This window comes from Bactrocera neohumeralis, chromosome 3 (assembly GCF_024586455.1).
Source record: "Bactrocera neohumeralis isolate Rockhampton chromosome 3, APGP_CSIRO_Bneo_wtdbg2-racon-allhic-juicebox.fasta_v2, whole genome shotgun sequence".
NCBI classification, from domain to species: domain Eukaryota; kingdom Metazoa; phylum Arthropoda; class Insecta; order Diptera; family Tephritidae; genus Bactrocera; species Bactrocera neohumeralis.
In genome coordinates this window covers 27612153-27631786 of record NC_065920.1, presented here as the reverse complement: position 1 = coordinate 27631786, position 19634 = coordinate 27612153, and the positions used below count along the sequence as shown (strand labels likewise).

The 19634-nt window shown below is 34.6% G+C and overlaps 1 protein-coding gene across 13 annotated transcripts in view; it reads right to left on the bottom strand.

The window, feature by feature from the left end:
* Positions 1-19634, bottom strand: part of LOC126753269 (GTPase-activating protein skywalker) — a 170226-nt gene that overhangs the window by 30049 nt on the left and 120543 nt on the right. For 9 of the 13 annotated variants that reach the window (XM_050464587.1, XM_050464581.1, XM_050464590.1 and 6 more), the window contains 2 exons: positions 5343-5545; positions 3030-3234 (listed from right to left, as the gene is read on the bottom strand). In XM_050464587.1, coding sequence (XP_050320544.1) covers positions 3030-3234; positions 5343-5545 — 408 coding nt within the window. Of the gene's footprint in view, positions 1-3029; positions 3235-5342; positions 5546-18841; positions 19382-19634 lie in introns of those variants that run through there. The other 4 variants (XM_050464580.1, XM_050464589.1, XM_050464591.1 and 1 more) reach the window with 4 other exon arrangements.

The window sequence follows — 19634 nt, the reverse complement described above, 5'->3', positions numbered from 1 at the left end:
GTTTCAATAGAGCGCGGAGATTATGGTTCAGCAAACGCATTTCTAGTAAACAAGTTCATACATATAAACACATTTGTATGCACATATGGCAGCCACAATAATATAAAAATAATAATAACATAAACTTTTTAATTACAGCCAATTAATATTATCAGTTTAAAGCCAACGAAGCGCGGGCATACTGTGGATCTGTAAAAGCCTTAGCAGCGCATGGGGTCATTATAGGCCTGCAAAGGCAGGGTCGTGTATATTTAAACTCCTTTGTAGAATGTAATTAACAATGTTGTGTACAAAAAAATAATAAAAATATAATACACTTCACAAATAACAACGCTTTTCATACAAAGATTTGATTTTGATCGGATAGTTTGTAAGGCGGCTATGTGATGTAGTAGTCCGATCTGAATCATTTCTTCGGAGATTACTGCTTTGCTTTAGATAATAATCAGTGCCAAATTTCATGCAGATATCTCATCTACTAAGAAAGTTTTCCATACAAGAACTTGATTTTGATCGACCAGTTTGTATGACAGCTATATGCTATAGTAGTTCGATCTGAACAATTTCTTCGGAGATTTTTGGTTTGCTTTGGATAATAATCCGGTGCAAATTTCATGCAGATATCTCATCTACTAAGAAAGTTTTCCATACAAGGACTTGATTTTGATCGTACAGTTTGTATGACAGCTATATGCTATGGTGGTCCGATCTGAACAATTTCTTCGGATATTGTTGCTTTGCTTTGGATAATAATCGGTGCCGAATTTCATGCAGATATCTCATCTACTAAGAAAGTTTACCATACAAGCACTTGATTTTGATTGCTCAGTTTGTATGACAGCTATATGATATAGTGGTCCGATCTGAACAATTTCTTCAGAGATTGTTGCTTTGCTTTGGATAATAATCCGTACCAAATTTCATGAAGATATCCCACCAAACTCAAAAGTTTTCCATACAAGGACTTGATTTTGAACGTTCAGTTTGTATGACAGCTATATGCTATAGTAGTTCGATCTGAACAATTTCTTCGGAGATTTTTGGTTTGCTTTGGATAATAATCTGTGCCAAATTTCATGCAGATATCCCACCAAACTCAAAAGTTTTCCATACAAGGACTTGATTTTGAACGTTCAGTTTTTATGACAGCTATATGTAATGGTGGTCCAATATCGGTGGTTTCAACAAATGAGCAGCTTTTTGGGGAGAGATGGGCCTGTGCAAAATTTCAGACCGATGTGATGTATAAAGACAGACGAACAAGTCAAAATCGACGACGTCTCTCACGTTTCGTTCTGCATGTTATAGCATTGACAGACGGCAGCGTTAAACCAGATTAATTGCATTTTTCGGGATTAATTCAGGAGTTTCCACAGCTAACTCCGTTGCTGAATCCAAAAATAACTCTCAAAATTTTAGGGAGTTTGTGAGATTTTCGTTGGCAACATTGTTAAAAATGGCCAATTTTCATCTATTGTGAATTAAATACAAGCAACCCTGACAGCTGTTTATCAAATTCTCAATATAATACCAATAAAACTTCTATGTTATGATGCAGTTTTAAAAATAATGTGTTGATATGCTTTTGTAATAAAAAATGGTTTGGTAAAAATTGGTCGGCTAACAACCGTAATGTTTATCTTCTATAAATTTTCATTGAAAATATTATGAAAAGGACAATGAGCTGTTTATGAGAGTTTCAAACTCGTATAGCTGCCGTCTGTCACCTACAAATTTGGATCTGATTAAGTGCGCAGTTAATCCGGATTAACGCTGCCGTCTGTCAAGGCTATTACGAACTTCGTGGCAAACTTAAAACACCCTGTTCTGGGTATATAAACAACTAATGGCAAATTTTAATGAGCAGCAAATAATATTATCTTTACGCCACTTATAAATTTTATTGTTTACAAATAAAATCGGAGCATCGTACTGATATATGTATGTAAGAGAGTATGTACGAAGGTTCGTAAACTGGAGTGCAAGGCAAATGTTGATTTAGAACAAAATACGTACTTAAAAATGTTCATCATAGATATCGAAGTGAGGCCGAAAAGTTAGTTCGTTGCAGTGGAAAGTGGCGATAAAATCAGTTTTAATCAAATGGACTCAGTAGCAAGCGGATTTAATTGGCTTAATATTGCATTAACGTTTTCCATAAGAGTTTTCGAGCAACCGTTTGACTTTATACCTTATTTGTATATTGGGCAATCTGTATATAATTCATTTAATTAATCAATATATCATTAACAGAAATAGTTGCTCTATTGATTTTCTGGGAAAAGCTGTTAAAAATAATCGTCAGTTTCTCGTTATCTCATTAATTGTTCTCCTCTTTTTGACTCCTAAGCCCCCTTTCCGTAGACCAGGTCACATATATTGTAATAACAAAACTGGATAAAATCGGCCTAAATATATTTCCGATTCCCATATTCCTTATATAAGAATTACGGTTGGCTTTGTACCGTATAAGTATATGGCGGCAATTCGCACTCGAGGGACATTTACGGTAGCAGCTTTAATCATAGTTTTATCCCACAAAGTTTTCACGATTTTTTCAAGTGTAAGCACCGCATTGAAGTAGAAAACAGGTTAAATAGAAAGGTAAATAACGCTGTTGAAACGGTAAATAACACTAAATAAACAATATAAATCTTGGGGTTTTGGGAAACAAGTGTAATAATACAAATTAAATAAAGTGGTATATTTTTAAACAAATAAATATTTGCTATACTAATTTTAATGTAACAGATATTAAGGAAAACAAAGGAAAAAACCGGGAAACGTGATTTAAAAACTTACGAAGATAAGCAAACAAAAAATAATGAAATTACGAAAACAACAAATGGCTATAAACAGAATAGTATAATAAAAGGTGTTGCGTATAATGTAGTTCTTCTCAGAGCACAACAGTAAATCGAACGGAGCTACATAAATTCACCAACTTTTATAAAATATAACAAATTTTTAAATACCTGTTAGTTATAACTTAATATATATTTTTTTATAAATATGCTTATCGTACTCACCCGACATGAAATGCAACAGAATCGATGTAATCGGATACAATACTGGACTGTATGTAATATCGGGGCAATCATAGCCCAATACATTCACGATGCGATCGGCTACCGAACGCCCAGTGCGTGTAAGATGGTAGGTTAGACAGTGAGCGGGATCGACGAAGGCGGGTAACATTATGGGTTTTTCAGAGAGCTCCGTTGTGCCAAAGACCTGAAATTAAGAATGAAAGTTAAGCACACCAACATAAATTATCTTATCACTCAGTCTCAAAAATGTATTAGGGCCAATATACGAGCTTTTCGGACTACCTGCATGAAAAATTCAGCGGGTCAGAGCGAAAAACGAATGGAAAATTGCATGTTATAAGGTTGTAAAATATCTCCCTTCCGTCTTTTGAATTTCACGGCTGTGTATAAAGCGCTACAGAGCTTGTATCTGGCAATACTATACAACCTTGAAAGGTCTTGACATAACCTACAAAACAACGCTATGCATGATTAGTTTGGATATTGCATTCAACAGTTATAGACGTGTAAACATGGAGTTCACTAACGCCGAAATTCGCGCTATTTTAAAGTTTCCCTTCGTTAAAGGCACATCCTCTAGAGAAACGTTCCGTGAGATTAAGGGTGTTTTGGGGGATGGTACTCTATCATTTCGAACTGCGGAGAAATGGTTTCGACGATTCAGAGCGGGTGAAAACGACGGCGGAAGACCTGTGACGACGAATACCGATCAAATCATGGAAAACATCGAGTCAAACCGGCATATGGCATCTCGTGACATCGCCTAGAAGATGGCAGTTAGTCACCAAACCATTTTAAACCATCTGCAGAAGGCTGGATACACAAAGAAGCTTGATGTTTGGGTGCCGCATGATTTGACGCAAAAAAACCTTCTGGACCGAATCAACGCCTGCGATATGCTGCTGAAACGGAACGAACTCGACCCATTTTTGAAGCGGATGGTGACTGGGGACGAAAAATTGAACACATACGACAATATCAAGCGAAAACGGTCGTGCTCGAAAGCCGGTGAATCGTCCCAAACAGTGGCCAAGCCGGGATTGACGGCCAGGAAGGTTTTGCTGTGTGTTTGGTGGGATTGGAAGGGAATCATCCACTATGAGCTGCTCCCATATGGTCAGACGCTTAATTCTACCATCTACTGCGAACAACTGGACCACTAGAAGCAGGCGATCGACCAGGACAACGCCAGACCACACACTTCGTTGATGACTCGTCAGAAGCTACGGAAGCTCGGAAGGGAGGTTTTATCGCATCCACCATATAACCCGGTCATAGCGCCAAATGATTACCACCTGTTCCTGTCCATGGTGAACGCCCTTGTTGGTGTAAATTGAACTCAAAATAGGCTTGTGAAAAGTGGCTGTCCGAGTTCTTCGCAAATAAGGAGAGGGGCTTCTACGAGAGGGGTATGTCTAGATAGATAGATTATCGAACGAAACGGTGCATATTCGAACTAAATCCGATCACTGTAACACTTTTTTTAAAGCATTGAATAAGAAGCAAAAAAGCGAAAGGGAGATATTTGACAGCCTAAAATATGGTTTCTAGCAATAAACAGATTGTTTTTCGGTCTTTAAAAAGCCAAAGAGAAATGACCAAGAATTTTGATTTAGTATAAAGATAAGAGTATGTTTAAAAAATGCTTCCGGCTGACCGTTGTGTTTCAAAAACTGGGGCCGTATGTCAGAAACAATGCACCGCATATTCTATTCCAAGACGTCAATAATCTCGAGCTTATCTGCGTAGAGCGTGGAAGGCCACCCCAGGCCCATCTTGTTGGAGCCTAAGGTGGTCCACGTCAACAACTTTCACCTTCAGGCTTAAAAGTCATTAATCATGGATCTATTAGTTCCCCGTTGAATGAACTTATTGACTGCTTCATTTTTAAAGGAAAATATGTAGATCAGTAATTCCCTCTACCCATAGAACATACAAATTATTGACTTTTTGAAGATGTAAGGGTGTCTCAACAATGACTTGTGGATTATCATCACTCCAAATGCGACAATTTGTTAACGTACCCGTTCAACCAGAAGTGAGCTTTATCGCTAAACAAATTTTTTGGGAAAATCAGGATCAGTCGACATCTGGCTTTGAGCTTAACCAATCTGGGACATAAGTAAGTCTATTCATTATGAAATGGCAAAACAAAATGAGTATAAATCAAGAAACAACCAACTCCGAAAAAAGTATTGACTCATTGAAAACCACAGCTAAAGAAAGCGTCCTTAAATGCCGGCTATCGGTATCTTGATATAGAAATTTATAATCTGGGTCACTTTTTCTTACCTGATGCACCATGTCCCAATAGAAACCATCCAACATATTCTGCTTCGTCTGATGTTGAGCGCATAGTGCTGGCCACAATTGTGCACGAATGGGCGAATTAATAGGCCATGAATTCTCACGTAGAATACTCTTCACATCACGCTTCTTGCCCTGCTGGAGCAGCTGTTGGATTTCAGTGAACGAACGCAAGGCTGGCTCTTTGCCTACAATATAGCAGATAAATAAAGAATATAGTAATTGTAGTAGGTATTACAAAACAGAAGTGTAGTATATAGTATAACAACATGAAATAATGCTAATGAATACATAAGATGCACATCATTGAGGTAGGTCTTACGAGAGTTTAGTTGAAATTTCACAATAAGAAATTTATTTGTTTATGCAACAGCCATAGATCACTTTATTTTGCATTACTTAAACTATCTTCGTAAGAACGCATGCCATTGGAATGTACGCGCATTGGTTTCGAGTAGGGCGTGTCTATAAAAATAGATTTCATGAGCACTGTTTTGACACATTCCAAAAGCGCGATGGTGTCAACACACTTAAGCTGATGAGATTAGAAATATTGCGTTGGTCAGATGGTGATTAGAATATTACCGGTGAACGTCAAGAGGTAAAAAAAATCGGCACTAAAAACACTGCAAATTACTCATAAAGTGCTATTACTTATTATTACTCAAAATATTTTTGTTTTGTAATATTTATTTATTTATTTACAAATTAATTGGGGAATTGTCTAGCTTGTTGGACGCAAACAACTCAAAATAAAAGCTTTACCGAAAAAGTGTTAAAATTGCGAAGAAAAAATGTGTCTAATTCCAACACCAGATTTCAAGATTAAATGTCAACTGCGCTCCATATCCACATATGGTTGATAGGTATAATAAAAATATATATTAAATAGATGAAGATAATAAAAATAAAATAAAAAACATTTGTCATTTACCGACAATTGTTAGACATGTCGTTCGTCATATGCAAATCCAGAAAAATTCGCAAATAATGAAATCATAGAAGCATGACATTCGAAAACTGCGTCAAAGTCTTGACGTTTAAGCAATCGATTTTTTTTGTGGACGTGACTCTTATCACATGCACAGTGGCTCTCGCAGAGCATACAGAAGTACATAAATTTATACGTGTATTAACCGTGCACAAACAAGGCTTGGGGGTGTGTATGACGTTGATAAAAGTATGGCACATACATACAAATATACTTAAGTATGAACATATGTATGTATATTTTAATGTATTAGACAATTAAACTATTTGCACTGTTTATAGGCAAAGAAATTAATTCGATGCGCAAGTTTGTTTAATTAACTGTGAAATTTAGAAAGTAGTGAGCCACTTAGAAGGGAAGATTGGGTGAGTCATTGGCACTTAGTAAGTAGTAAGATTTTTCTTCTTTACACTCAAATATGGCGAGTAATAAATTCGAATTCTAAATATATGCACATATGTACTTTGGTTTGTTAGAACCCAGTGGGGAAACATAAAAATATTGCTGACCGAAGGCTCCGAAAAATAGGACTTTTGTACGAAGTGTGATGAGTTATTTTATTTGAGATTGGCTGTGATCTAGGGACTGATCGCAACTGCTTTTGCTTGTTTTTTAACTTAACAAAATTACGGTCTCAGGAAAATTGTTTTGCCAAATTATCGGAAAAAATTTACTGTTAATTGTTAAAAAAATCGGAATTAAAGAATACTTCGATCAGACGCTAGTTTTCATGTTTTCAAAAAGGTGTAGAAATTTCGTTGAATTCTACTGAACGGTTGCCGAGTTACTATGGTCAGGTTATCAGAAAAAAGCAACTGTCAACTGTTTAAAAAAATCGGAATTAAAGAATACTTCGATCAGACGCTAGTTTTTCATGTTTTCAAAAAGGTGTAGAAATTTCGTTGAAATCTACTGAGCGGCTGCCGAGTTACTATGGTCAGGTTATCAGAAAAAAGCAACTGCCAACTGTTTAAAAAAATCGGAATTAAAGAATACTTCGATCAGACACTAGTTTTTCATGTTTTTAATAAGGTGTACGAATTTCATTGAAATCTACTGAGCGGTTTTCGAGTTACTATGGTCAGGTTATCAGAAAAATGCAACTGTCAACTGTTTCAAAAAATCGGAATAAATAAAAACTTTGTTAAACACTAGTTTTTCATGTTTTTAATAAGGTGTACAAATTTCATTGAAATCTACCAAGCGGTTTTCGAGTTACTATGGTCACCAGTTCAAAAAACGCATTTAAAGTTTTATATTCGCTTCGCCGGTAGTTTCCAGCTGCTGCTAGCTTCTTGTTCTCTAACAATCCAAAGCGTCTGAGAACGCTTTTCTAAATATCGAATCACTCGAAAATTATTTTTCGGATTTGCTTAAATTTTTAAGAAATATTTTAAAATATTATATACATATATTGCAAACAACATCGAATTTTATTTTTAATTTCTGGTTACCCCTAACTCCACAACGAACACTTTCGGATGAATCAGACAACATATAAAGTTTAAAATATACAAAAAGTACACTCCAAGACTTTTAAATCCCTACTGAAATGTCCAAATACCACGAAACCAGATTTCAGAAGCTAAAAACAAATTCCAGCGAATTAATAACAAGCCCAGTAAAAATCAATGGAAAATTTTAGTCGCTGTGTGAATTTTATAGTTTTATAACGGAGAGTCAAAATTCATGTGGTGGTATGAAGGCGGTGAGTTCCCTGTGTTAGATGTTAAAATTCCCCAAACAATTTATGATGGTTTCAAACCGGCGCTACGTGGTGTGCTAATATCTTTACCTGAGAATAAAATTACATACAAGTATGTACATACAGACTATGCAGACGGCGTCACGACATATCCAAATGAATGGAGCAAGTGCAAATATTATAAAGATAAATTTATTAAAAAATTTATAACACGATTGATTTGTGCCCAACCTAAATTCCATAAAAGTTAAATATTTTATCTTAAATAGCTGAGTAAACGCTTTATGATCGAACAAAAGCTGTACCTAGTATGTACATTAGAGTGGGTCGATTTACAGGGAAGCAAAAACCATCACGTATGCATGAAATGCTCTGCGGATCATTCTGAGCAACTTTACCTTCTTCCCCTACATTATTGGCGTAGGCTCCTCTTACGTGGTTATAGCCGATAGGACACAACCGCCTTAGGCTTTGCTTTGCCTTGCGGAACATAAAAATGTTTTCGCCGATTTTTGAGATATTCATATGAAATTTAGTACGTAGGTAAATTTTGATATTTTATTGATCATTTGTCGGAATTGGCCAGATCGAAAAACTATATCGCCCTAAAAATTGCTGACTCGAAACTGGTTTTAGACCCATAGTCTCTTAGGCACAGTAACTCAAAATGAGCCGTAGAAAAAAATCGACCCGCTCTAATGTACAAACATATGTATGACTCTATGTACATAAATACATACGAGCACATGTCCACATGTGTGCTGACAAACAATTATCGGACCTGGGGTATTGTCATATGCAGCGGCTAGATTGATTGCTGATGGGAGTTATCATTCGAGCGCTGATACAATTTTTTTTATTGATATACATGTGGTACTTACGATATAAAACTGTGAAGTGTTAAGGCATACACATATGAGTAGGTCCATAAATATATACATAAGTATATATATGTATATGTATATGGTACATATAGTACTCGCGTATTTACTAAGTGAAGTTGAAGTATTTTTCATGTCAATAGTGATAAAATAATATTAAAGAAAACTTTGAAAATGTTATACATATATGTATCTATGTACTTATTCTTCTTCTTCTTTATTGGCGTAGTAACCGCGTAAGCGAGTCGGAGTTAACAACAGCGCGCCAGTCATACTTTCTTTGTTCTTTGGCGCCAATTGCAGATTTCAAGGGTCCTTCCTCTTTCTCTGCTCCCGCAACGGGTATTGCGTCGAATACTCTTGGAGCTGAAATGTTTTCATTCATACGGCCGGCATAAGCTCGCCAGCAAAGCGGCTGTTTTTTAATGCGCTGAACTATGTCAATGTCGTCGTATAACTCGTACAGCTCATCGTTCCATCGACTGCGGTATTCGCCGTTGCCAAAGCGCAAAGGACCATAAGTTTTCCTCATAACCTTTCTCTCGAAAACTCGTAACGCCGACTCATCAGCTGTTGTCATCGTCCATGCCTTAACACCATATAGCATGAGGGACTAATAGAGTTTGGTATTTGCTCGTCGAGAGAGAAACTTACTTCTCAATTGCCTACTCAGTCCAAAGTAGAACCTTTTGGCAAGAGTTATTCTGTGTTGGCGCAAAGCTAAACGAAATGGAAAATTGTTCTCTTTGCGCAGGTATTTTCAAGAAATTTTGGCATTCATATTGTCCAAGGCAACGCTATAATCTTCGAATATACTAAAGTTCTTATACGGTAACTATTTTCTTTGTAAAGGGTATTATTTCGTTTTTTCTTGTAATTTACTGACGTCCACAAAGCAATCTTTGTTCTACTAGAACAACGTAAACGTAAGTATTTATATTGCTCACTTGCTTATTTTATTATTTATGACTAATTAGTTAAATGATTTTTGATCGATTGACAACTTCATACCTATGTACATACATATGTATGTACGTTTGTCAGCTGAGCGTCACAATCACACGCCGGCGTTATCACTTGATTTATGATATAAACAAAACTCAATTGGGGTATTTCGTCGACTGCTTTGTACATATTGTGTGCATTGATAACCAACACTATTGTGATAAGATTTAACAGTTATACATATGTATGTATGTATGTATATTTGCGCATAAACTCATAAACTGGCATGTGATTTTACCGTTGGGTTAATTTGTACATTTGTGTTAATATGTTTGTTAACTATTTATGAAGGCAAAACGATTTCGCTTGATTTTCGAGTGTTTTGCAAAATGATTGATTTCAGCAATAAACGCAGATTACTATACTTATTATAAATGCTGTGCTAGTTAGCGGTTATTACTGCAAATGGCTTATAAAAAGTAGTAATCTTTAATACTTTCATGAAATCAAGGGAAATCGACCTATAAATAAACCAATCAATTAGACTGATAAAGCAAAAAAAAATATTTTTGGATGTAATACATTGGAAGTAAAAGATCTTTTAAGTCGGTCTGCGGTCAGGAAGAAATAGTGGGATCGGGAGAACCTAGCCTAGCTCAACCTTAGTCTAACACAACGACATTCAAAAAATAATGAAATACAAGATGCATTAGGACCAAACCAATTTTATTACTACACCTGTTATAACTACCCGTTTTTGTTATGAAACCATCCAGAACTCGCATTAATATGTAGATCGCAAAAGGTTCCTCGCATGAAAGGGTTCTAGCATGATCATCGGCTTGTGTGCTGATGCCAAGACTGCTAGAGATAAAGATTACGCCAAGTTTTTATCATTACTTGTTTTGAGTTTAGGCTGTGACAGCTGTGACCAAAAATATTGCAACAAAATACAAGCGGTGCCATAATAAATTTAAGTTTTAAAAGAGGCATCACAGAAAAACTGCTTACAATTTACATGCCATTTGACAGCAGCGACTCATAGAAACCTTAACAGAAACGGTAGCGCTTTAGGGTAACTAATTGATCGGTTATTTTACCTATATGTGACAGCATGGAAGTTATTGGCGCAGCTGGGACTCATAGAAACTTTAAAAGAAACGGTAGCGCTTTAGGGTAACTAATTTACCGGTTATTTTACCTATATGTAACTGCATGGAAGTTATTGGCGCAGCTGGGACTCATAGAAACCTTAACAGAAACGTTAGCGCTTTAGGGTAACTAATTGATCGGTTATTTTACCTATATGTGACTGCATGGAAGTTATTGGCGCAGCTGGTACTCATAGAAACCTTAACAGGAACGGTAGCGCTTTAGGGTAACTAATTGATCGGTTATTTTACCTATACTCATACAAACTTTAAAAGAAACGGTAGCGCTTTAGGGTAACTAATTGATCGGTTATTTTACCTATATGTGACTGCATGGAAGTTATTGGCGCAGCTGGGACTCATAGAAACCTTAACAGAAACGGTAGCGCTTTAGGGTAACTAATTGATCGGTTATTTTACCTATATGTGACTGCATGGAAGTTTTTGTCGTATTCTTAAACTGATTTGATAGTTATATATTTTATCATATTGTCTTACTACAAGTATATAACGGTATAACAGCAAAGTCAAATTAATTGGTCAAAAAACAAAAGGGGAAAGATTTGATAAAAAAAATTCGGCGCAATAGTCAAAGATTGCATGCAGAATGTAGACGAAATTAATGAAAAAATTAAACATTTTCAAAATAAAAATTCTTGGAAATTTTACGTGAGAACAAGTTTCAAGCATAACTCAACAACAGGCATCACGAGTTTTAAAATTTGCGACTCGTCAACTTAAAATTTCGTAAGAAATATCGTTCACGACAGAAAAGACTTACTAAAATGCGAAAATTCCTTTGAAACGTCTTAAGCTTATAAAAACAGGCCTGCTTTTTAACGAAATATAGTTATATCATGCAATACTGACCACACTGGAACATACAAAATCTTTATGTTCTATATAGGTTGTCAAAAAAGTCTTGCGGTATTTTCGCTAGTTGACGCTGAAAGCGCGTAGTTCTAGTCGCATCGGGTCATGCTATACCCTTTTGGAAAGCTCATTTCACGCGCTAACACGTGTTTGATTGATTGTCGTTTCTTTTAAGTCGTTCGTGAGTTATAGCGTCGCAAACATGGAGCAAAATAAAGAGAAAATACGGCATATTTTACAGTACTACTACGATAAAGGCAAAAATGCATCTCAAGCCGCCAATAAAATTTTTGCAGTTTATGGACCCGATACAGTTTCCATTTCCACCGCACAACGATGGTTTCAACGTTTTCGTTCTGGTGTAGAGGTGGTCGAAGATGCGCCACGCTCCGGAAGACCTGTCGTCGAAAATTGCGATAAAATCGCTGAATTGGTCGAAAGAGACCGGCATAGTAGCAGCCGTAGCATCGGTCGAGAGCTGGGCATGAGTCATCAAAAATTCATTTCAATTTCAATAAAAAAAAAAAATTCAAAAAAAATATCGCAAGACTTTTTTGACAACCCATTATTATGCTAAGTACCTAACTTTAGAGACCGCATAATAAAACTTTTATTGTACTAAACAATGAATTTTTTTCTGTAGAAATGAGTCAATTGCCATTCATGACATTCAAATGACGCATATATCTGTCACAGAATGACGTTTGGGTTATTTAAAATTGACACTTAGTCAGGCATTAGCTCAAACACTAAGTCTGAAGCCAGACGAAACGCAAAATTTTTTATGATCTCAAGCTCAAAGAGTAATCTTAACATATTAAGGTAATTTTTGGTTGCGTTTTGAGATTTCAGGGTTTCCTGAATCGGCAAGCACAAATTTAATCGAAGAGCAAGCTGCCCAGGGACAAAGCGTTATGTACTCAAAGAGAGGGGATTTCCGTTGCGCAAGGTACTCAATTTAAATAAAACAAATGAGATTACAATATAAAATAGTTTGGTTAATATATTATATTAATACTTTTCAAATACCATCTCAATAGAAAATTCTGTTTGCGCCTAAGTGGCAACAATGTTGATCATCAAATGACTATATAGTATATGAAAAAAACAGGGTTTTATGAGCCAAGCAAAATTGTATAATACAAAATATTTACTTTTTAACTAATTTTTTTTTCACTTTTCAACTACTTTTTGCTCAACTTGCGAATTAGCCGCTCGCAATAGCACCAGATCGCTAAATGATTTGTGAAATATGACACCCCTACATTAAGCCAACCGGCGAGTTAGTCAGACATGCCGGCTGACAGTTAACGCATGACACCAGCTTCACAAGCGAATCGAGTGATTTAAAAGTCATTGCTTTGTAGAGTCGTAACCGAGCACGCTGCCCGCTCGAGGCAGTATAATTAAAACTAGTGCTGCTTACAACGTTTCGTGGGCGCGAATGCACAAGATCGTTTACTTTCGCGGCGATTAACCGCAAGTTGCACTACGCTACGCAGCCGCAGCGTACGTAATGTGTACTCGCCCGCCCTCTCCCAACCAAACGAAAATTAACAATGTAATGCCATATAGGAATTTACACTTATTTTCTAAATATATGAGCTATGTGTGTGTGCGTCTATATTTACATATAAATTATTTATACTATAGTGGCATATACATACATATATTGAAACCGCTAAATATGATTTTTTTTTACTTTTATTGCTTTAATTGCATTGTGTGATTATTTCACCGTTGTCAGATTACAAAATTTCTATAATGCACTATTTCAAGTGATTCTTGTTGTTGCATTTTGTTGTTAATCGTCAGCGGGCGGTATTTTCAATTTGCACTTTTTTCAATCATTTTTGTTTGTTTTGCCACACAATTTGCCCAAGAGCAGTTATTAGCGTGCTAAATATCATTTTATTATGTCATTAAGGTAACTCAAATTTGCATGTAAAAAATCGTTTCCACTTAACCGAGTTAAGCTGATCAAATTACAACAGCAAGCGAGGAATTATAGAATTAAAAAACAAAAAAAAACAAACACGAAAAGCTAAACTGAGGCAGACAAGTCACAACAGTACAAATGTAAATAAACACAGATCTACTATATACATAGTATGTATGTAATACGGTATACATGTCCACATAACGGATGATCCAAGTAGAGGCACCTTTTTCAATAACCTTTTTTTGACAGATCACGCGTCAATCGTGTCAAGTTGTCATGCGACATCGCTTCGCTCTATGGGCTCTTGAAAAGTTCCAAGAAGATCCCACGTTTGTAAGCCAAATTTCGTTTAGCGGTGAGGTCCACTTTTGGCTCAATGGGCATATAAAAAAGCAAAATCGCCGCATTTGGGATCTGAGGAGATTCAAGAACTACCATTTCATCGAGAAAAAACAACGGTGTGTGACGGTGGAATCATCGGTCCATGTTTCTTCAAAAATGATGCCGGTAGCAACGTAACCGTCAATGGTGACCGTTATCGCGACTTGATAACCGACTATTTGATGCCTGAAATTGAACCTCGTGATCTCGGCAATATTTGGCTTCAACTAGACGGCGCCACTTCCCGCACATCGCATCAATCAATGGATTTATTGAGAGAACATTTTGGTGAGCAGATAATTTCACGTTTTGGGCCGGTCGATTGGCCAACAAGATCATGTGATATTTAATCGTTAAGACTTTTCCTGTAAGGATATGTAAAGTCTACAGTCTAAGCGTACAATCCAGCTTCGATTCAGGCCTAGGAGAAAACATCACGAGTGTAATTGCTTGAATGAGTCATCTAAGACGTAGCAACGGCCAACATTCGAAAGAGAAAATCTGCAAAAAATAAATGCCAAAGAATGTTCTTTCGAATGATAATAAACGTTCCCCATTAAATTTGAAGGTTTTGTGTGTTTTCTTTAAAAAAGTAGGGAACCTGGAAATAGATCACCCTTTGTAAATCATATAAATCATCAGCGTGACTAGCTGACTCAATTTAGCTATTGCCGTCTAACAGTCTGTATATAGCCGAGCTGGTCCCTCAGTTTTCGAGTTATCGATCTGAAACTGTGCACACGCCTGTTACTCTCTAAAAAGCTGCACATTTATCGGAACCGCCAATATCAGACCACTATAACATACAGTTGCAATACAATCTGAACGATCCAACTCAAGTCCTTCTATTAGAAAATTTTTTATTTGACGAGATATCTTCACCTAATTTGGCAGTGATTATTGTCCAAAGTATCGCTGTAAATTTCGAAGAAATTATACAGATCGGATCACTTTAGCATATAGCTATCATATAAACTGGTCGATAAAATCAAGTTAAAGATCTTCTCAAACCCTTTTATATTATAAAAAAATGCACTTGCGTAGGGTATTATAGCCGTAGTTAATATTTTTTATTTTTTCTATTTCTATTATAATGGGTTGTCAAAAAAGTCTTGCGGTATTTTGATTGATTTTTTTTTTTTGTTTTTGTTTTTTTGAAATTGAAATGAATTTTTGATGACTCATGCCCAGCTCTTGACCGATGCTACGGCTGCAATTCTTTCGCGATTTTATCGCAATTTTCGACGACAGGCCTTCCGGAGCGTAGCGCATCTTCGACCACCTCTACACCAGAACGATAACATTGAAATCATCGTTGTGCGGTAGAAATGGAAACTGTATCGGGTCCATAAACTGCACAAATTTTATTGGCGGCTTGAGATGTATTTTTGCCTTTATCGTAGTAGTACTGTAAAATATGCCGTATTTTCTCTTTATTTTGCTCCATGTTTGCGACGCTATAACTCACGAACGACTTAAAAGAAACGACAATCAATCAAACACGTGTTAGCGCGTGAAATGAGCTTTCCAAAAAGGTATAGCATGACCCGATGCGACGAATAAAACTAGAACTACGCGCTTTCAGCGCCAACTAGCGAAAATACCGCAAGACTTTTTTGACAACCAATATATTAAATTTTTTTGCGATTGGTTAGTTTATAGAGCACTTAATTGAGAGTTTTTTAAACGACACACTTAAGCGCATATCTGTTGTTTAAGTGATAATTGAAAGCTAATTATTACTGACGATTAAGTTATTTAAAAACACTCAAATTAGAAACTTGTTAAAAAACAAACTAATTTAAAAAAATGTAGAGAGAAGTGGCGAGTATTATCTCTCAGTTAGTTTTACGATTATGGAAATAATGAATATAACCGATTACGCCCACAATTTTATAAAACAAAATTAATTAAGTATTTTGCCGTTTCGCTAGGGTTGAGCAGTTAAACTACTGCACGGGTGCGAGAGTATTATTTTAAGTCTATATAAATTAGGAATTTAAGAACTTTCAAGCTTTAAAAACTGAAAACAATTGAAGATAGAAAGATAGCAATTTTAACAACATTAACATTAATGTTATCTGCAGCACTTGGTTGAATTTAATGCAATCTTGAAAGGTGCTAACAGTATCTTTTGTGATAATTCCTAATTATGCACACATACTCATATACATATGTATATTTATGGCGTTTTTTGATGCTTGATACTTGAGCAACTTTAATCACGTGAGTGTGCAGAGCGCTCTAAGCCAGCAAACACAAAAAAAGACTAATAAAACAAAAACCAAAATACAAAAAAAAAAAAAAAAAAAAAAAAAAACAAAAAAAAAAAAAAAAAAAAAAAAAAAAAAAAAAAAAAAAAAAAAAAAAAATAAAGGCAAAAAGCGCGCAGACAAAAAATTATGTATGAATTTTTTATTTTACTTATCAAAAACCGCAAAATGCAAATCTTTCGAAGCTAAACTGAAAATGGATATAAAATGCTATTTATTGGTTTTGAAACGTCTGCTCTTTTATGTAAGGCAATAAAATAGCGAAAAGAAGAAATAAAATAATGTAGAAAATTTCAATTTATTAGTATAAATAAACTGAATAGTATTGGCGGGAATACGATTTGTAGCGACAATTAAAATTTCTGGTTTTGGTTATATTATTTTTACTTATTTTATATTATTATTACTATTTACAAACTCAAGCTCCATGCTAATTCTATGTTGAGAAAAAGGGAGAGATACAACTTATCTAAAGTCAATATTTGCGACTTTTTTCTAGATCATTAAACTGTTACTGATTATCCACAATTTCGACTGAAATTCGGTGTTTACAAGTCACTCAGCGAAATGGATTGTAGATGTTATGAGTTGGAGGGATCCACGAAAAATTGTTAATACCCTACAGTGGTGCATTTATTGTAGCATAAAAGTGTATAAAAACAACTCTTTATGGATTTTTATATTCAGTTGTTATAGTAGCTGTGTGCTATATTTGTTCACTCCAAACAATTTCTTCGGAAATTGCAGCGATGGATTGGTTAAAAATCTGATTTCGGCGGATCGCTTTATATGACAGCTATGTGCTGTAATAGTTCGATCTGAACAAAATGTTTGAAGATTACAGTGATGCCCGATATAATAATCTAGGTACACATTTCGTGACAATGCATTGGCATACAAAAAAGTTTTCCCTACAAGGGCTGGGGTAGCATCGGTCCGTTTGTATGGCAGCTATATGCTATATTAGTCCGATAATTTTTTGCCTTGGGGAATAAGTCATGCAAAATTTTGTGAATATATCTCGTCAATGAAGAAAGTTTTCCATACAAGCACTTGATTTTGATCATTTAGTTTGTATGACAGCTATAGTGTTCCGATCTGAACAATTTCTTGGTAGATTGGACCGCTGCCTCAAGCAATAATTCATGTTTAATAAAAATTCATGTTCAAATAAAAAAGTTTTCCATATAAGAACTTGATGCGATCGTTCAGTTTGCATGACAGCTACGTGATATAGTTGTCCGATATCGTCGGTTCCGACAAATTTGCAGCTTACTGGAGTGGAGGGAAAGTGTACAAAATCTAAGATCAATATCTCAATATCTAGTGGGCGTATATACAGACGGACAGACAGAACGACGAACATGGCTAAAGCGACTCAGCTCGTCACGTTAATCATTTATATACTTATTTTATAAGATCTCTGACATTTTTTTTTTTACGTTCATCATTTCACTATACACATATTTTATAGGATCTCCAACGTTTCTTGTTAGGCGTTAACAAGGGTGAAATTACTCTTCAAAATAAAACAAATAAAAAGAAATTAAGAAAATAATAAAAAAAAAATAATAAAAAACAAAAAAAAAAAATAAAAAAAAAAAAATAAAAAAAATTAAAAAAAAAAAAAAAAAAAAAAAAAAAAAAAATTAAAAAAAAAAAATAAAAAAAAAAAATAAAAAAAAAAAATAAAAAAAAAAAAAAAAAAAAAAAAAAAAATAAAAAAAAAAAAAAAAAAAAAAAAAAAAAAAAAAAAAAAAAAAAAAAAAAAAAAAAAAAAAAAAAGAAAATTCCCGTTATTTGTTAAATACAACTAACTAATGAATTCAAATTTGAAATAGTCACTAATCAATTCTTCACACATTTCTTTACACAGCTTCAGCTGTACAATGCGCTATGGTGAATATGTTGTTTTCACTAACGAAAAACAGCTGTTCAATATTTGTAAACAAGTTCAAAAATTTTGCGTTGGCAATGCCAAAATTAAGGTTACGTGCAAATATGTAAGGGATGAAACAAATAAGCAACAATGCAACGATAGCAGACATTAAGGCGTTATTTAGAAAAGCAGCTTTATACAAATATGAAAACTTTTTGACTAAAAATCCGTATGAGCCTGAGAAACTCTTATCATTTATGCACAAAATTACCAAAATTACAGTTTACATCTGACAAAGTGCAACGCTGTGTGACAAGCTCCACTTGAATTTTACCTTTTTCTGCATTTTCACTTTTGACTTCAAATAAATAATAATATTTTCAAACAAATAAAGAATGACACGAGTGCATTGGGCGATGAGTAAATATCACTGTATAATCTTGACAGTATCTGTGTTGTTTACCTGGGCTAAACTGCCAACAATGGCATTTCGTTGTCATATCTGTGGTGCTGGCCGCAATGAAGAGCGGCATTTCGAAAAATTTATCACATTCTGGATCTACGTAAACACTGCTGCGCCGACTGAAGTTGTCCATGTCGCGCAGAGCAATGATTTTGCCAACCATTTTGCGGCTATTTTTGTTTAAAACTACTTGATAGAAAAAATTTACCGACACTTAATTGTTACTTTGCAGTTATTTTGCACTTATTTCGAAAACACACAAAATACAATTTTTCATAGTTTTCTTCAACGCGAACGTGCAGAATTTCTAACCCGTAAAGCTCATGCTTTTTTGCTTTACTTATCACAATTATTAGCGCGATAGACAGCAGCTCAAAAGTATCTGCAATGTGTAACGGTGTTTAACCTTTCAATTTGCACATTTTCACTACATTTGACTCATGTGCCCCGAGTTCTGTTTCTGTTTTGGTGTTTTTACTGCTTGTTTTTAATTTATTTTTATTAATTTTTTTATAATTATTTTAATTTTTTATTTTAATTTTTTTAATTATTTAAATTTTTTTAATCATTTAATTTTTTTAATTATTTAATTTTTTTTAATTATTTTAATTTTTTTTAATTATTTAAATTTTTTTTAATTATTTGAATCTTTTTAATTATTTAATTTTTTTAATTATTTAATTTTTTTAAAATTTTTTAATTTTTTTAAATTTTTTAATTTTTTTAATTATTTAATTTTTTAATTACTTAATTTTTTTTTAAATTATTTTAAATTTTTTTTAATTATTTAAAT